This window comes from Balaenoptera physalus (assembly GCF_965194825.1).
Source record: "Balaenoptera physalus genome assembly, chromosome: 20".
Taxonomy (NCBI): domain Eukaryota; kingdom Metazoa; phylum Chordata; class Mammalia; order Artiodactyla; family Balaenopteridae; genus Balaenoptera; species Balaenoptera physalus.
Genome location: NC_138901.1, coordinates 38967948 through 38983804, shown reverse-complemented (window position 1 = coordinate 38983804; position 15857 = coordinate 38967948). Strand labels below are relative to the sequence as shown.

The following is a 15857-nucleotide window of genomic DNA, read 5'->3' as shown; positions in this document are numbered from 1 at the left end:
CCTAACGCTGCTGCCCTTCCCTGCCTTTTCCTACTCCACAGTGTCTCGATGCTCTAAACTCAGCCCCCAGGAGAGGCTTTAAGGTTAGTGCCAGCTGTGTCTTAGCAGCACTCCTCTTAAACATCTGGAGCAAAGAATGGGACTGAGGTCCAGCCTCCCCCCGCCCCCCCTCCCCGAGCCCAATGCAGAAACCAGCTTCTGCCCTCACGGGTGCTTTATTGGTAGAAGCAGAGTGTGCTGTGCAGCCTGAAGGCTCCAGAGAAAGACCATGGGGCGGCTGGAGGCTGGGACTCTGGCCTTCCAGTCATAGGCAGGGGTCAGGGACAGGGTGGGAAATAGATGAAAGTGGCTGGAGATGAAGATGACTCTTCTTGCCTGGGCCTCAGGACCCCCTTGCTTGGCTCACGAGCCCTTGCACCTGGAGCTGACATGTGACCTAATACATAAGAGGCTCGCATGGCAGGAGGGTTCATTGCTGCTGGGAGCCCTGGCCGTCACTCCCAGCCAGAGAACCAGCTCTGAGCTATAGCCAGCAAAAGCATCAGCAGGAAGCAGTTGCTCCAGGGGAGGAGGTAGCCTTGTGGTCTTCCCCAGGTTTCCTTGTCTCCAAGGTCTCCAAGGTCAGAGGCTTGGGATGGACTCCTGTGGAAGCAGCACAAGTGGGCAAGTGAGGAACTTGCTGGATGTCCAGAGATTGAGCTGTTCTTAGGGTGTTGATGACCAAGCTGAGGCTAGTTGGATACTTCCTAATTGCCCCTCAAAGTCCTGGGCCCTGGGATTAACTATCAACCCAGAGGCTAGCATACTGGGAAGCCACTGTGAGAGCATGATCTGTTGCTAGAGACAAGTTCTGTTGTTTCTGCTTAGGGGCCTGAGAGGACTCAGCGGTCCTGTCCAGGGAAGGAAGTGAGGGCCTGACCCAGCCCAGGGCTGTTGGAGGAGGTCCCCCTTACCTGCAGAAGCCTCATCTGCCTCTCCAGGCTGACAGGTTCAGGCGGGGGATGCAGGTGCAGGGCACAAAGCCCTGGGGGTAGATGTTGGCCCTGAAGATGTCCCTCGGAACGGTGGTGATACCAGTGTTGTCACACACAATTCGAGACAAGGAGATGCGGCTCAGGGCCCTGCGCTGTGTCGTGGTGAAAACACCCTGTTTCTGCCACCAGAACCTACCAAGACAGTGGAGAGATGTGGGTGAAGTTTGGCAGGGATGAACAGGAATGAGCACCTGCTGTGTGTGAGGTACTTTACATACATTATTTCATTCAATTCTCCAGAATCCCTGCAAAATAGGTATGATTCCCATTTTATAAAGGAAGAAACAAGTTCAGCAGTCTAGTAAATTGCCCGGTATTAATTGCACAGTAATTTAAGTAGCCAGGACTGGATTTGAACCCAGGTAAATGCCAAATCCAAATAAGAAGTCAAGTCTTAAACCACAAGCTTATTGGAGGGAAACCAGATTTAGCTTTGGTGCCCATGTTTTCTGGGATCCTTAAGCCTGGAACAGTGAGGCTGAGAAGTCTCTCTCCTGAGTTAAAGGTGCCTCCAACTCAGGCAAGTGCTCTCTCTGCCTCTTACCAAGCTCTCCAGGGAGGAGCTCCTGGTCTCGGATCCTGTGTACTTGGAAGAGATGAAGCTAAAAAGAGTACTTTCTCTCATTTCTGAGTCTTGAAATTCTAGTGCTTTTCTGCCCTGCCTCTGGGGCTGGTCCCTTTAGGGTAGGGGCACTTACCTGTCTCCATTTCGGGCTCTTCTGAACTGGTTCTCAAAAAGGCAAGCCAGAAGAGGCCCCACTCGGGCCCCTGGCAAAAGAGGCTCTGCGATGGCCCCAGGCCAGATGTCAATGTTGTCAGGTGTTCCATAGAGATTCAGGAACTTCCTTGCCAAACCCTGGTTTTTCAGAACCTGGCTAAGCTGTGCCAGAGTCCGGGGCTGAGAGAGCCTGCAGAAGCGCCTCCAAGCATTGTACCCTGTAGGGAAAGGGGACAGGAGCAGTTTAGTCTTACCCCTGCAGATTCCCATTAACTTCTGCTCACCGCGATTTCTCCTGATGGAGCTCTGTGATCAGGCAATATTGGGCAGAACAAAATCCCTGCTGGCAGAAGAGGCCTTGAACCTTCCAAAGACCAAACCACTGCCCTCTTAATTTTCAGTGCGAGCAGACAGCCATGCTTTGTGCACACACTGAAGAGTGTCCTAATGTAAGAAGCTGTCGTAACCCAACACTCACAATCACAATGATATTATCATGGCATTAATCAGGCACAAGTAAGACATTACCTAGAACAGAAAAGACTCTCAGATTTGTAGAATGCCCGAATGAATAAATGAGTGAATGAACCAAGAAATGAAAACCATGGATAAAATTTATCTACTCAGAAGAGGACCACATGCTGTATGATTCCATTTATATGAAAGGTCCAGAATAGGCAAATATGTAGAGACAGAAGATTAGTAATTGTCAGGGGCTGGAGTGGGGATGGGGAGTGACTATTATTACTAGGTTTCTTTTGTGAGTGATGAAAATGTTCTGATATTAGATATGATGCACAACTCTAAATATACTAAAATCATTGAATTATATACTTTACATTGGTAAATTTTGTGATATGTTAATTATATCTCAATATAATTTAAAACTAAAATTTTAACTAAAATTAAATTTTTTTTTTTCACCTACTCAGAAACTAACAAAGACCACACTGATTTCTCAGCCATCAGGATCCCACACCAGGACAAGTCACATGATATGATGGGGACCATTAAGATAGGAGGAAGATAGCTTTGCCATGACTCAAAGAAACACCAGCCCAACGTTGTCCATTGAACTACAACTCCCAAACACCATCCCGCAAGCTGAACAAAGGAAAACCATATAATGTTTCACCATTACTGAGCACCGCTGTGTGGATATCTCTCAGCATCCTCACATTTTTGTGAGGTACTTTGTAATCCCCATGTTATCAATGGATATTCGCTGAGCTTGAGCAACTGTGACTTTTCCAAGGTCACCCCACCGTTAAGTGGAGTTCAAACCAGGCCTTCCAATTCCAAATTTGGGAAGGGATTGGAGGAGACTGCAAGAGCTATGATCAGTACACTATTTCTGGGACAGTTTAGAGGGTACAGAAACTCACTGTGTGGCAACTTGGGCAGCTAGCAATATCAGATCTCCAGCAGGGGGCACCCACGACACTAGCTGTCAGGAGCACCCAAGCGTAGGGAAGGAAAGAAACTCAGGTTCTTGAGTGCCTGCTGTGTGCCAGCCAGGGGCTGTGTTAGGTGCAGTAGAAATTGCCCACCCTTTATTATTCACGGCCAAAAATTAGCAGAGGCAGATGGGGCTTCGGGTTGTATTTAGACAGGGAAGTAGGAGATGGGGAGAGGGAGAGATGAGCGAGGCTGTGGCCAAAGCCTTCCCCTAACATCGTGGACTGAACAGGGGGACGAAAGGAGAAATTTTGCAACTGATTCGAATTTTACTACTTCCTAGTTATGTGGGCTTGGGCCAATTACTAGATGTCTCTGAGTTTATCTCCTCATTTATAAAAATGTCTGTCACAGCTGCTTTTCAAGGTCATTGGGAGGACTAAAAGAGTTAATATCCATTAAAGATCCTAGCAAAGTGCCTAATTTTTCTTATTTCCTGGGATAAAGTCTTTCTGTGGCCTCACCAAACAACCAAGGCAGTCTTACCTTTACTCCACCTGTTCCCTGCCTCTCAGGCTCTTTGCCCAGTTAGAGCCAAGAGCCAGTTTCTATATCCCTGGAACTGCCTCCCTGGATCTTGCCAGGGTGGTGGGGCATGGAGCAGCTCTTCCCTGCCTTTTAAAGCCACTGTTTTTCTCTACTTGGACAGTCCTGATCTCCTTTGTGTCCTGTGTCCTTCAGCTCCTGCGTCCAAGTCCTGGTCCTGTTGTGACCCTAAAGCTAGAGACCCTATGGAGGATGGAGAAGATGTGGCAGAACAGCAACAACGAGGTCCCAGGGATGCTTTGCTGCATCAGCCTCAGCACATCCTATAGACAGTCCCAGTCAGAAAGGAGGCGCCAAGGGTCTTCTCTGAACCCTCCCCCCAACCAACCACCACCAGCAACCCTGCTCTGGGGAAGCCTGGGAAGGGGCGGGCAGCCCCCTCACCTGGGAGGCCATGGTCCCGGCTGCGTTGCATGTTGAGAGCTGCCAGGTCCAGCCCGATCCTTCTCACTTGCTGAAACAGCCGTTCCCGGAGCTCATCCACTAACATGGAATCTTGACGGTTCAGCTTGGCAGGGGTGGCCATGAGGCCTCGGAGGATGGGGTCGATGCCACCTGGTGGCAGGGAATATGAGCAGCACAGATTGGACCAGCCTCCTGGAAGCCCCTAGAGTCATCACATGATGCCAAGCTAGCTCAGAGCTGGACAAGCCAGTCACTTACATTCTATAATGTTTGTGTCCGGAAACAGTGGCCTGGGTGGACATGAAGGGAGCTGGAGCCGGCAAGAAAAGCAATCACCCCCACTTCTCCGAGAAGGAGTGGAAGGCAAGCTCCTTTCAAGACCACAACCACCAGTCTCCTCCCCTTTTAGAAATCCTCTAATCGTGGAGGGGATGGGAGGCCCGTGACTGAGGGTCTTGGTGGCACCTGCCTTGTTTTCACTTGCTTGGGGAGATGATTAGCAGTAGCCTGAGCAGTAGCCTGGCCTCCGGCACTAAGCTGGGCCCCACCCCCTCGCCCTGTCTGCCTCTGGAAAACCTGGTCACCTTCTTGCACGATTCGCCAGCTGGCGAAGAAGGCGGAGCTGAGTGGGACCCGCGAGTTGGGTGCTGAGGCCTGGTACCGGCTGTCCAGGCGGAACATGACGGGCTGGATCATGGTGTGGCCGAAGCGGAAGGCCAGGGTGAAGACGTTGGCCACACGGGGGTCTACATTGGAAGAGTACCCCTGGTAGGGCCCCAGGGTTTTCCTGGCCCTGGCCTTGCCCAGAACCAAGGGCAGAAAGTCCCGGTAGGTGATGATCTGGAAGAAAAGATGGAGGAGGAACGTTACCTTAGTGGCCACCCACCCCACTCCCTTGCCTTTGGACAGACCTTTTGCTTTTCGAAGGGCTGCTCAGACATATTGATTCTTTATTGGCAGTATGTCAAATGTGGTGATGTTAATTTCCCATTGTCTGATGGAGATACTGAGGTCCAGAGAGGCTGGGTGACATGAACGGGGTCAGAGAGAGAGTTAGTGGCAGTGTTGGGGATACAGGTCGGATCTCAGGACCACTCCCAATCACCCAGACCTAGCTGACTTGAGGCACATCCCCCAGGATGGCTTCTCACGCCAGATTGCCTTCTAAGGGATGCTGGGACCCAGGGCCCCCTACCTGGACCATGGCCCCCACGATCTTCCGAGCCTCCTGGTACAGCTTGTCACTGGTCCACTGAGGATTCAGCTGTCTCAGCTCAGTTGCCAGCCGGTTGTGCTCTCGCACAAAGAGGGTGTGCATGGCTGCCAGTTTCGGGGTTTCGGTTGACCGGCTGTCACCTTGAAAACCCCAAGTTCAGAGTCACCATAGTCCTTCCCAGAGCAATGTCTTTCTGCTAAGGCAGACAGAGCTCTGGGGACTAGAAAGAGGTGGTGGGATTTTGTGACCTGGGCCAAATTCCTGGCCCTCGTGGACCTCCATCTCCTCAGCTGTGCTGTGAGGCTCCACTGACAAACACAATGGGCCAGGAGTGGGAGGACAGTGGAGTCTCGGGTCCCTAAGTTACTGGAATGAGCTTGCGTGAGGTGGCCCAGGGCAGCTGCTGGTCTTAGGCAGGAACCCTTTTGCCTAATGATTCTGCTCTGCAGGATTACCAGATCCACAGCTGGTGGAGGGTCCTGGGTGACTCTAGGAACCTGTCCTGTGGGTTGCATCCTTCTGCACATTCTCTTCCAGGGGCTGGACCTCTCCCCAGCTTTGGGCTTGGTGTCATGCTACCCTCCCCAGGGAGCCCCATGGAAGGAGAAAGAAGGAAGGTTGGGCAGAGCCTGTTCCTGTAGCCAGACCTTCTCCTAGAGGCCGGGAAGGAAAGTACATTCCTGAAGGTGGCCTTACACACAGTCATTTGCTGGCTTTGAACTAAGCCCTTGTATGTGGTCTTATTCAATCTACTCTTAAGTAAACCTCTGGTGAAGGTGCATGCCGCTCTTGCCAGGAGCAAAGAAACATACAATCCTTAGAAAAGGGGCTGGAGCTGACTCCCTGCAAAGGAGGTGGTGGAGCAGAGTGGAGAGAGCCCAGACCTGGCCACTACACTGACTTAAGTCCTCACGGTGGACTCTGCCATCTGACACTCTGCTCTGGAGCGCATTAGTTATCTTCCCTGAGTGTCTCATCTGCAAAACAAGGGCGCTAATAATGCTCTCCTTTCAGGGCTGCTGTAAGGATTAGAGATGGCACATTTAAATATATTAAATAACCAGAAGCAATGACCATCGTTATGATAACCAGCATGGGGGGGGCAGGGGCAAAGACCCCCAGGAGAGTTCAGATTATGCATCCAGAAGAAGGTACCAGGTGACAGTGTCTAGCAAGAGCAGGGGGGAAACTGAAGATTCTAAGGGAATTTAGCCCAGAGAAGAAAAAAATATTTGGTGGAAGTGAAAGCTACTTTCAGGTAATTAAAGAGGCTATTACTGTGTGAAAGATAGAGCTTTTTCTCTGAGGTTCTAGAAGCATGATGAAGAGCCACAGATGGGCATTGGATCAAAATGGGGGGGGGGAGGGGCTTTCTGCAGTCAGCGCTGCTCCAGATGAACAGCAGAGGGGGTGAGTCCCTTTTCACCAAAGAGAGTCAAGTGGTGATCTCCGGCCACACACTGGGTTCACAAAGGGACTCCTTCCAACTTACTGATTCTGGGAAGACTGTGCACAGATCTGTGTGTCTAATATTGAGGTCTGAAGCCATGCACCCCCATCGAGTCCCACCAGGCTTTCCCAACCCAGAACCCAGGGACTGGGTGTTTCCTCCTTCCGACCCCCGAGTCTGACCTGCCAGGAAGCAGGGGATGTTCGCGGTGCGGTTGGTGAGCAGGCAGGGGTCTTCGTTCAGATTGTCGAAGGGCAGCAGTGCCCGGCCGTTGTCATGGAAGCGGGTGTTGACGGCCAGCAGCCCCAGCTGGTTGGTCTGGTTGCGGAGCCGCAGGGCGAGGGCATCCTCGCTGCCGTACACCATGCTGGCATCCACGAAGGAGGTGAGTGCGTTGATCTGGTTGCGGACTTTGGTCTTGTTTTGGGGGCATGAGGGTGCCGAACGGAAGAAGGGGATGCAGTCACACTGGTTCATGATGCGGGGGTCATTGGGCGGGATCTGAGGTGGAAGAGGAGCCAGTGACACTGGGGACCCTCCCGAGCAAGCTCACTCCTCCTGGTCATCCCCCACCTGCTTCAAAACCTTGCTCAAAACTCCCTTTTTCCAGGAAGCCCTCCTTGACTCATCCAGACTCACGCTGCTCACCAGGTCATCTGAGCATCCTTAGCACGTTGTGTCATAGAGTCATGAAAAGTTAGAAATGGACGAGGCCTTAGATCCTCATTTTACAGGTGGGGAAACTGAGGCTCAGAGAGGGGAAGTGACAACTCGTTAGCGGGAGAGGAGGGATTAGAACCTAGTTCTCCTGACATGAGGCTTGTGCTCCTTTCATTCCATTCAATTCAACAGACATTTCCTAAGGCCCTTTCTGTGCCGGGTGCCTCGGAGACTGTGAAGGTCGAGGAAACCCAGGACAAGTTGCAGGAAGCTGGCAATTCAGTGAAAACAGACCTGCACATAGAGTAATGTAACTCTAAATTGAGGTGGCATTTGCTATGCTTGGTTTAAAAGTCAAGAGCTAGGGAGACCTTCAAGATGGCGGAGGAGTAAGACGCAGAGATCACCTTCCCACAAATACATCAGAAATACATCTACATGTGGAACAGCTCCTATGGAACACCTACTGAACGCTGGCAGAAGACCTCAGACCTCCTGAAAGGCAAGAAACTCCCCCACGTACTTGGGTAGGGCAAAAGAAATAAGAAATAACAGAGACAAAAGAATAGGCACAGGACCTGCACCAGTGGGAGGGAGCTGTGAAGGAGGAAAGGTTTCCACACACTAGGAAGCCCCTTCGCGGGCCGAGACTGTGGGTGGTGGAGGGGGGGAGCTTCGGAGCCATGGAGGAGAGCCCAGCCACAGGGGTGCGGAGGGCAAAGTGGAGAGATTCCCGCACAGAGGATCGGCGCCGAGCAGCACTCAACAGCCCGAGAGGCTTGTCTGCTCACCCGCCGGGGCGGGTGGGGCTGGGAGCTGAGGCTCGGGCTTCGGAGGTTGGATCCCAGGGAGAGGACTGGGGTTGGCGGCGTGAACACAGCCTGAAGGGGCTAGTGCACCACAGCTAGCCGGGAGGGAGTCCGGGAAAAAGTCTGGAGCTGCCGAAGAGGCAAGAGACTTTTTCTTGCCTCTTTGTTTCCTGGTGCACGAGGAGAGGGGATTCAGAGCGCCGCCTAAAGGAGCTCCAGAGATGGGCGCGAGTTGCGACTATCAGCGCGGACCCCAGAGACGGGCATGAGACGCTAAGGCTGCTGCTGCCGCCACCAAGAAGCCTATGTGCGAGCACAGGTCAGTATCCACACCGCCCCTCCCGGGAGCCTGTGCAGCCGCCACTGCCAGGGTCTCGTGATCCAGGGACAACTTCCCCGGGAGAACACACGCGCCTTAGGCTGCTGCAATGTCACGCCGGCCTCTGCCGTCGCAGGCTCGCCCCGCATCTGTACCCCTCCCTCCACCCCACCCTCCGCCTGAGTGAGCCAGAGCCCCCGAATCAGCTGCTCCTTTAACCCCATCCTGTCTGAGTGAAGAACAGATGCCAGAGTGCGACCTACATGTAGAGGTGGGGCCAAATCCAAAGCTGAACCCTGGGAGCTGTGCGAACAAAGAAAAGAAAGGGAAATCTCTCCCAGCAGCCTCAGGAGCAGCGGATTAAATCTCCACAGTCAACTTGATGTACCTGCATCTGTGGAATACCTGAATAGACAACGAATCATCCTAAAACTGAGGCGGTGGACTTTGGGAGCAACTGTAGACTTGCGGTTTGCTTTTGGCATCTAATTTATTTCTGGTTTTATGTTTATCTTACTTTAGTATTTAGAGTTTATTATCATTGGTAGATTTGTTTATTAATTTAGTTACTCTCTTCCATTTTTTTAATATATAGATATATATATATATTTCCTTTTTCTCTGTTTGTGAGTGTGTATGTGTATGCTTCTTTGTGTGAGTTTGTCTGTATAGCCTTGCTTTTACCATTTGTCTTAGGGTTCTGTCTGTTTTTTTTTGTTGTTGTTGTTGTTTTTACTATAGTTTTAAGCGCTTGTTATCATTGGTGGATTTGTTTTTTGGTTTGTTGCTCTCTTATTTCTTTCTTTTTTTTTATTACTTAAGATTTTTTTTAATTTTTAATAAATTTTTTATTTTAATAACTTTATTTTACTTTATTTTCTTTCTCTCTTTCTTTCTTTCTCTCTTTGTTTCTTTCTTTCTCTCTTTTTTTCCTCCCTTTTCTTCTGAGCCATGTGGCTGACATGGTCTTGGTGCTCTGGCTGGGTGTCAGGCCTGTGCCTCTGAGGTGGGAGAGTTGAGTTCAGGACATTGGTCCACCAGAGACCTCCCAGCTCCACATAATATCAAACGGTTAAAGCTCTCCCAGAGATCTCCATCTCAATGCTAAGACCCAGCTCCACTCAACGACAGGCAAGCTACAGTGCTGGACACCCTATGCCAAACAACTAGCAAGACAGGAACACAAACCCACCCATTAGCAGAGAGGCTGTCTAAAATCTTAATAAGGTCACAGACACTCCAAAACACACCACTGGATGTGGTCCTGCACACCAGAAAGACAAGATCCAGCCTCATCCACCAGAACACGGGCACTAGTCCCCTCCACCAGGAAGCCTACACAACCCACTGAATCAACCTTACCCAATGTGGGCAGACACCAAAAACAATGGGAACTACGAACCTGCAGCCTGCGAAAAGGAGGCCCCAAACACTGTAAGTTAAGCAAAATGAGAAGACAGAGAAACAGAAACACACAGCAGATGAAGGAGCAAGACAAAAACCCACCAGACCAAACAATGAAGAGGAAATAGGCAGTCTACCTGAAAAAGAATTCAGAGTAATGATAGTAAAGATGATGCAAAATCTTGGGAATAGAATGGAGAAAATACAAGAAACGTTTAACAAGGACATAGAAGAACTAAAGAGCAAACAAACAATGATGAACAACATGATAAATGAAATTAAAAATTCTCTAGAAGGAATCAATAGCAGAATAACTGAGGCGGAAGAACGGATAAGTGACCTAGAAGATAAGATAGTGGGACTAACTACCGCAGAGCAGAATAAAGAAAAAAGAATGAAAAGAATTGAGGACAATCTCAGAGAGCTCTGGGACAACATTAAACGCACCAACATTCAAATTATAGGGGTCCCAGAAGAAGAAGAGGGAAAAAAAGGGACTGAGAAAGTATTTGAAGAGATTACAGTTGAAAACTTCCCTAATATGGGTAAGGAAATAGTCAAAATGGCCATCATCAAAAAATCTACAAACAATAAATGCTGGAGAGGGTGTGGAGAAAAGGGAACCCTCTTGCACTGTTGGTGGGAATGTAACTTGATACAGCCACTATGGAGAACAGTATGGAGGTTCCTTAAAAAACTAAAAACAGAACTACCATATAACCCAACAATCCCACTACAGGGTATATACCCTGAGAAAACCATAATTCAAAAGGAGTCATGTACCACAATATTCATTGCAGCTCTATTTACAATAGCCGGGACAAGGAAGCAACCTAAGTGTCCATCGACAGATGAATGGATAAAGAAGATGTGACACATATATACAATGGAATATTACTCAGCCATAAAAAGAAACGAAACTGAGTTATTTGTAGTGAGGTGGATGGACCTAGAGTCTGTCATACAGAGTGAAGTAAGTCAGAAAGAGAAAAACAAATATCGTATGCTAACACATATATATGGAATCTAAAAAAAAAAAAAAAAAAAAAAGGTTCTGAGGAACCTAGGGTCAGGACAGGAATAAAGACGCAGATGTAGAGAATGGACGTGAGGACACAGGGAGGGGGAAGGATAAGCTGGGATGAAGTGAGAGAGTGGCGTGGACATATATACACTACCAAATGTAAAATAGATAGCTAGTGGGAAGCAGCTGCATAGCACAGGGAGATCAGCTTGGTGCTTTGTGACCACCTAGAGGGGTGGGATAGGGAGGGTGGGAGGGAGATGCAAGAGGGAGGAGATATGGGGATGTATGTATATGTATAGCTGATTCACTTTGTTATACAGCAGAAACTAACACACCATTGTAAAGCAATTATATGCCAATAAAGATGTTAAAAATTAAATAAATAAATAAAAGTCAAGAGCTAAAGGTATAATAGGAAGATAGGGGACAGTTCCCCAGAGGAGCTTGAGGAAGGAGCCAGCCAGGGGCCTCACATGTCACGTCGCGAGAAGGTTGCCCTACCCAGTAGGGGCGAGTGAATGTGTGTGTGTGTGTGTGTGTGTGTGTGTGTGTGTGCACAGAGGGTCCCCTCTGTCCCCAGCTGAGGCTGTGCTCCCTGGAGCCCGTCTTTTCTTCCCTAGTGCCCCGCACCATCCTTGTCTCTCAGCTGAAGGAGAGCATCGTGCTCACAACCCGATCCCAGGAAATGGTGAGAACTGCAGGGCCCTCAGACCACCCCAGGAGGGAGAGAAGGGCAAGAGCTAAGAGACCCTAAAGACTTCCCCTGTTGGAAAGGAACCCAGGGGTCAAGGCTAGTCTCAACTTCTTCCCCTTCCGTGAGGCCAGCACCAGGACCTCCTGGCAGGTTGCCCCCCACCCCCCCACCCCCAAACACACACAGAACCAGGCGTCTGTGCCGGACTGTGCATCTTGTCTCTGTCTGATACTCCAGCGTCACAGGCAGCTCCTTAAGGCAGGTGCACTAGGTGCCAGATGCCCAGCCCCAGCTCTCGGCCAGAGGTGGAGGCCACATCAGGAGCCTGGGAGTCGGGGGTAAGTACCTTGATGGGGAAGCAGGGGGGCACCTGGGCACAGGTCCTCTCACAGTCGACGCCCACAGTGAAGGCCACTCTGGCTGGGGACTCAGGGACGAAGTCCAAGTCGTGGTCAATGAACTGGCCCCACTGCACGAACATGAGGGACCGGCCCTGGTCGGAGGTTAGCCTGTTGCTGGGGAAGCGCACGATCTGGTTGGAGACGGCTCGGACCTGGTGGGGAGATAGATCAGCGTGGGGCGCTGACTCTGCAGGGTGTCAGAGCCAACCCAGGACTCAGGGGGTGGCAGGTTGCCCCTGCTGGAGTTAGTACAGTCTCTCCTCCTCCCCTGCCCTCCCCTCCTCTCTCCTGCTTTGTCCCACTTCCTATGTGGCTGTCATTCCTACACGGATGCTCTCCAGCCCAGCTCCTGAGGATTCCAGGAGTAATTCCAGGAAGGGGACGGGCCAGGTTGGCTGGCTCAGACCCCACCAGCTTCTCCAGAGAGATAAATAGATCAAACTGATAGATCAATTTATAGACTAATGGATAATTAGATGGTAGAACTGATTGATAGATGCAAGGATTGGTTGCTAGGCGACGGATAATAAATAGAGAATTGGATAGATGGAAAGACCAACGGAAGAAAAATTGATAAATAGATGTTGATAGATGGGTAGATGACAGATTGTTATTTTGGCATATGAATAGAAGATTGATAAATTGTTAAATATGAAATAGTTTAGGTCAATAGATAGAACTACATTAAGATGTATTGCTCCTTATATTTAGCAAGGTACTTTGCCATGAATTCTTTCAGAAAAAACAATATTGTAATGGCTAGCATTAATATATCACATCCTACGTGGATGTTTATATCCAGGACTTTATTTAATAGTCACAACAGTAATATTAAGTGGGTTTTACTGCCATTTTACAGCTGAGGAAACTGATTCAGCTGGAGTCCTTGCCCAGAGTCATCAGCCAGCCTGTGGGAGAGCCTGGTTCGAGCCCTGTCCAACTCCGGGCTGAGCTTTTATTCCCCATGTTTAGAAGAGATGGAACGTCCTCCAGCCCCTCAGCCCTGACTCACGAGGGGGAGGAGGAAGCCGTTGCGCCTCTTGCCGGGGGTCCAGCCGAAGGGGAGAGACAGCCCGTCCTCATACTCGGCTGGCAGCCAGCGCGCCAGGGCCTGGTTGGAGGCCCCCAGCCAGGGTCTCTTCCTGCAGCGATGGGTGGGCTGGGGTCAGCAGGGTTGGGAAAGAGAGGAGGGAACTGGGCCCCACCAGGTCAGGTGCCGCCCCAGCACCCACTTGTTGTTGCATCTCCCAGTGATGGTGCGGTACTTGTTACTGCACTTCTCGGCTTCATCCTGGGCTGCACAGCCACTGGCCTGGGACAGCAGCCTCATTTGGGATTTCGTTAGCACATCTGGGGGTGGGACAGTGGGCAGGGTTCTAGCTTCTTCTAGAGCTGGTCTGTTCTGTACCTCCCATCCCTTTCCCCTCTCCCCTCCCAACACCCCAAGGCGTGCACCCTGCAACCCCCTCCTGGCTTCCTTCCACTCCACAGTACCAGTGACATTGAAGGATCTGGGCCCCTGGAGTTGTAACTTCTCTTCCAGCAGTCCCAAGGCCACATGCATATAGTCGGCAGCCTGAATGACTCTCCTGGTGGCCGCTACCGGTTGTTTGAAATAGGACAGGAGGTCCATGGGGCTGGCCAAGCCACTGTGAAGGCGCTGCTTGATGCTGCCCAGAAGAGGAGAAGTGAGGGCTGGAGAGAGGAAGCAGACACACCCAGCAGAGCCCCAACCTGGGCAGTGGACAGTCAGCACAGTGTGAACAGACAGAAGGATGGATAGAAGGGAGGCTCTCTACCCACATGGCACTGCCCCAAGGTGCCCAGGGGCAGGTGTTGGGTGAGATGACCTTGGCTGGAGTCCATCCATCCCCCATCGTCAACCCTTCCAGGCCCACGCAGTCCCCAGACCCAGGCCCAGGCCCACCTCCTCTCAGTCTGATTGTAGGCGGCATCCACTAGCAACTTGGCCTCTGTTATGCAGCTCTGGACGACCGAGGTCTCCACCACCCTAGGGGAGGCTGTTCAGGGGGAAGGAGGCTTAGGGTCCAGGGCAGCCACAGGTCCCTCAGACCCAAGTGCTTCCCCCTCCATTGCCCTCCTCCTTGGCTGTCCAAGGGGCTATTACCTGGGGTGGTGCCCTCAGAGAGCCGGGCCAGGATGAGGGTGGCTAGGAGCCCCACCAGGGCCAGGAGCAACTTCATCTCTGCAGTGAGACCCCAGCCACAGGGGGGTAAGCGATCACACGGGTGGGTGTCCCCTAATGCCTTCTCACCGAGAGAGGATGCTGAGCTGACCTCTCACCTCCTCCTGCTCTTCTGCGGAAGTAGCCGGGAAGGGACTTTTATAGCCTGTCCTGGGGGAGAGAGGGGAGCTCTGGGCCTCAGAAGCCCAGCCTCTTGAGGTGGAGCTCTGGAACTTCCCTCTCATTTTGGGGGGGAGTTGTGACACTGCAACACCCCACTTTACCCCTCACCAACATGGAGACGTTCTTTCATCTGCTCACTCCATCCCCAGCCTCTTTGCTATCGAGTTCACTGATATATTTCTCCCAGGGTCCAGAGCAGTGCCTAGAACACAGATGTCGCTCAGTGAATACTTGCTGGGTGTGCCTCAGAAGAGCGCTGCGCCTGGTCCTGCCCCTAACTATTTGTATGGTCCTGGGCAAGTCACTTCCCCTCTCTGAGCCTCAGTTTCCACATTCCTAAAATGGGACTTGGGCTAAATCATAGGGAAGGCCCCTCTCCTCCTCCAACAGGGCAGAAGCCGGGTCTGCCTTACTGTCATATCTCCCCAGCCCCCAGCACAAGGCCTAGTATTCAGTAGGTGCTCAGTAAGTTGATTGAGGGGATGAATGATGTGGGATCAATGATTCGGTCCCTCCCCCTTGCTCCAGCTCTCTCCAAGATGCAGGGGAAGGTGAGGTGATGGTGGAAGCAGGGCCTAGCAGTGAAAATTAAGGTGCTGCCTCATGGGCCATTTGGGGGACACAGTGCGATGTCACCGGGAAGCACCCCGCAGAGTGATGGCAGCAGGCTTCTGTGCAAGCTGAGGACCTGCCTCAGGCTTAGCGCTTCTCTGCGTGCTTCTTCAGTGCATGTCAGTAGCAGGTTTGCACCCCGTGCTGGGTGTAAATTCTGACCTTCTATGTGCTTGGTCAGCAGTGGCTTCCCTAGAGGAGGTGGTGGGCTCCGATCCACCTGGGTTTGGACCCCACTCTGCCACGGCCTGTACCACCTTGGCTGGGCCTCCATTTCTGCATCTGAAGGGTAGAACGCCCCCAGTCGGCGCTCCCCCCAGGACCCAGGCCTTCACACCCCCTGGCCTTTCCTCCCGGTTTCCGCCACTGGATGAGCCCAAGCTCATCCTTTGCTCTGACCCCATCCTGGTCTGCCTGGAGAGCGCTCACCCCTCCCTCAGCGCTCAGCGCTCAGCCCCAGAGTCACCTCCGCTGCACCCTGCAGCCTGCCTGTGCTCGCCCCTTCTTCAGGTGCACGTGTCCATCCCTTCGTCGGAGCAGTCCCTGTGCCTCCTGCCCTCCGAGCCCCGCCCCGCCCAACGCAGCCGCCACGCCCTCCGCAGCCTCTTCCCACAGCAGCAGCACCGGCCCGCCCGTTGCTCTTGAAACAGCCCGTTCAGCAACCCCTTTCACAAGCCCCAGTTGAGGGCCTGGGCCTGCTGATCCTATCTCCTTGTCTTCAGCGGGGGCCCCTCTC

The 15857-nt window shown here is 51.7% G+C and overlaps 1 protein-coding gene across 1 annotated transcript; it reads right to left on the bottom strand.

Moving 5' to 3' along the window:
- Positions 1 to 10: 10 nt before the first annotated feature.
- On the bottom strand, positions 11 to 14360 carry EPX (eosinophil peroxidase). The gene is made up of 11 exons (XM_082443370.1): positions 14270 to 14360; positions 14069 to 14162; positions 13374 to 13811; positions 13154 to 13283; positions 12087 to 12293; positions 7010 to 7328; positions 5357 to 5517; positions 4746 to 5001; positions 4141 to 4311; positions 1733 to 1970; positions 11 to 1166 (listed from the first exon to the last, which is right to left on the bottom strand). Exons 1-11 carry the CDS (start codon positions 14343 to 14345, stop codon positions 965 to 967), a joined length of 2292 nt encoding a protein of 763 aa, XP_082299496.1. The 5' UTR covers positions 14346 to 14360; the 3' UTR covers positions 11 to 964.
- Positions 14361 to 15857: the final 1497 nt, after the last annotated feature.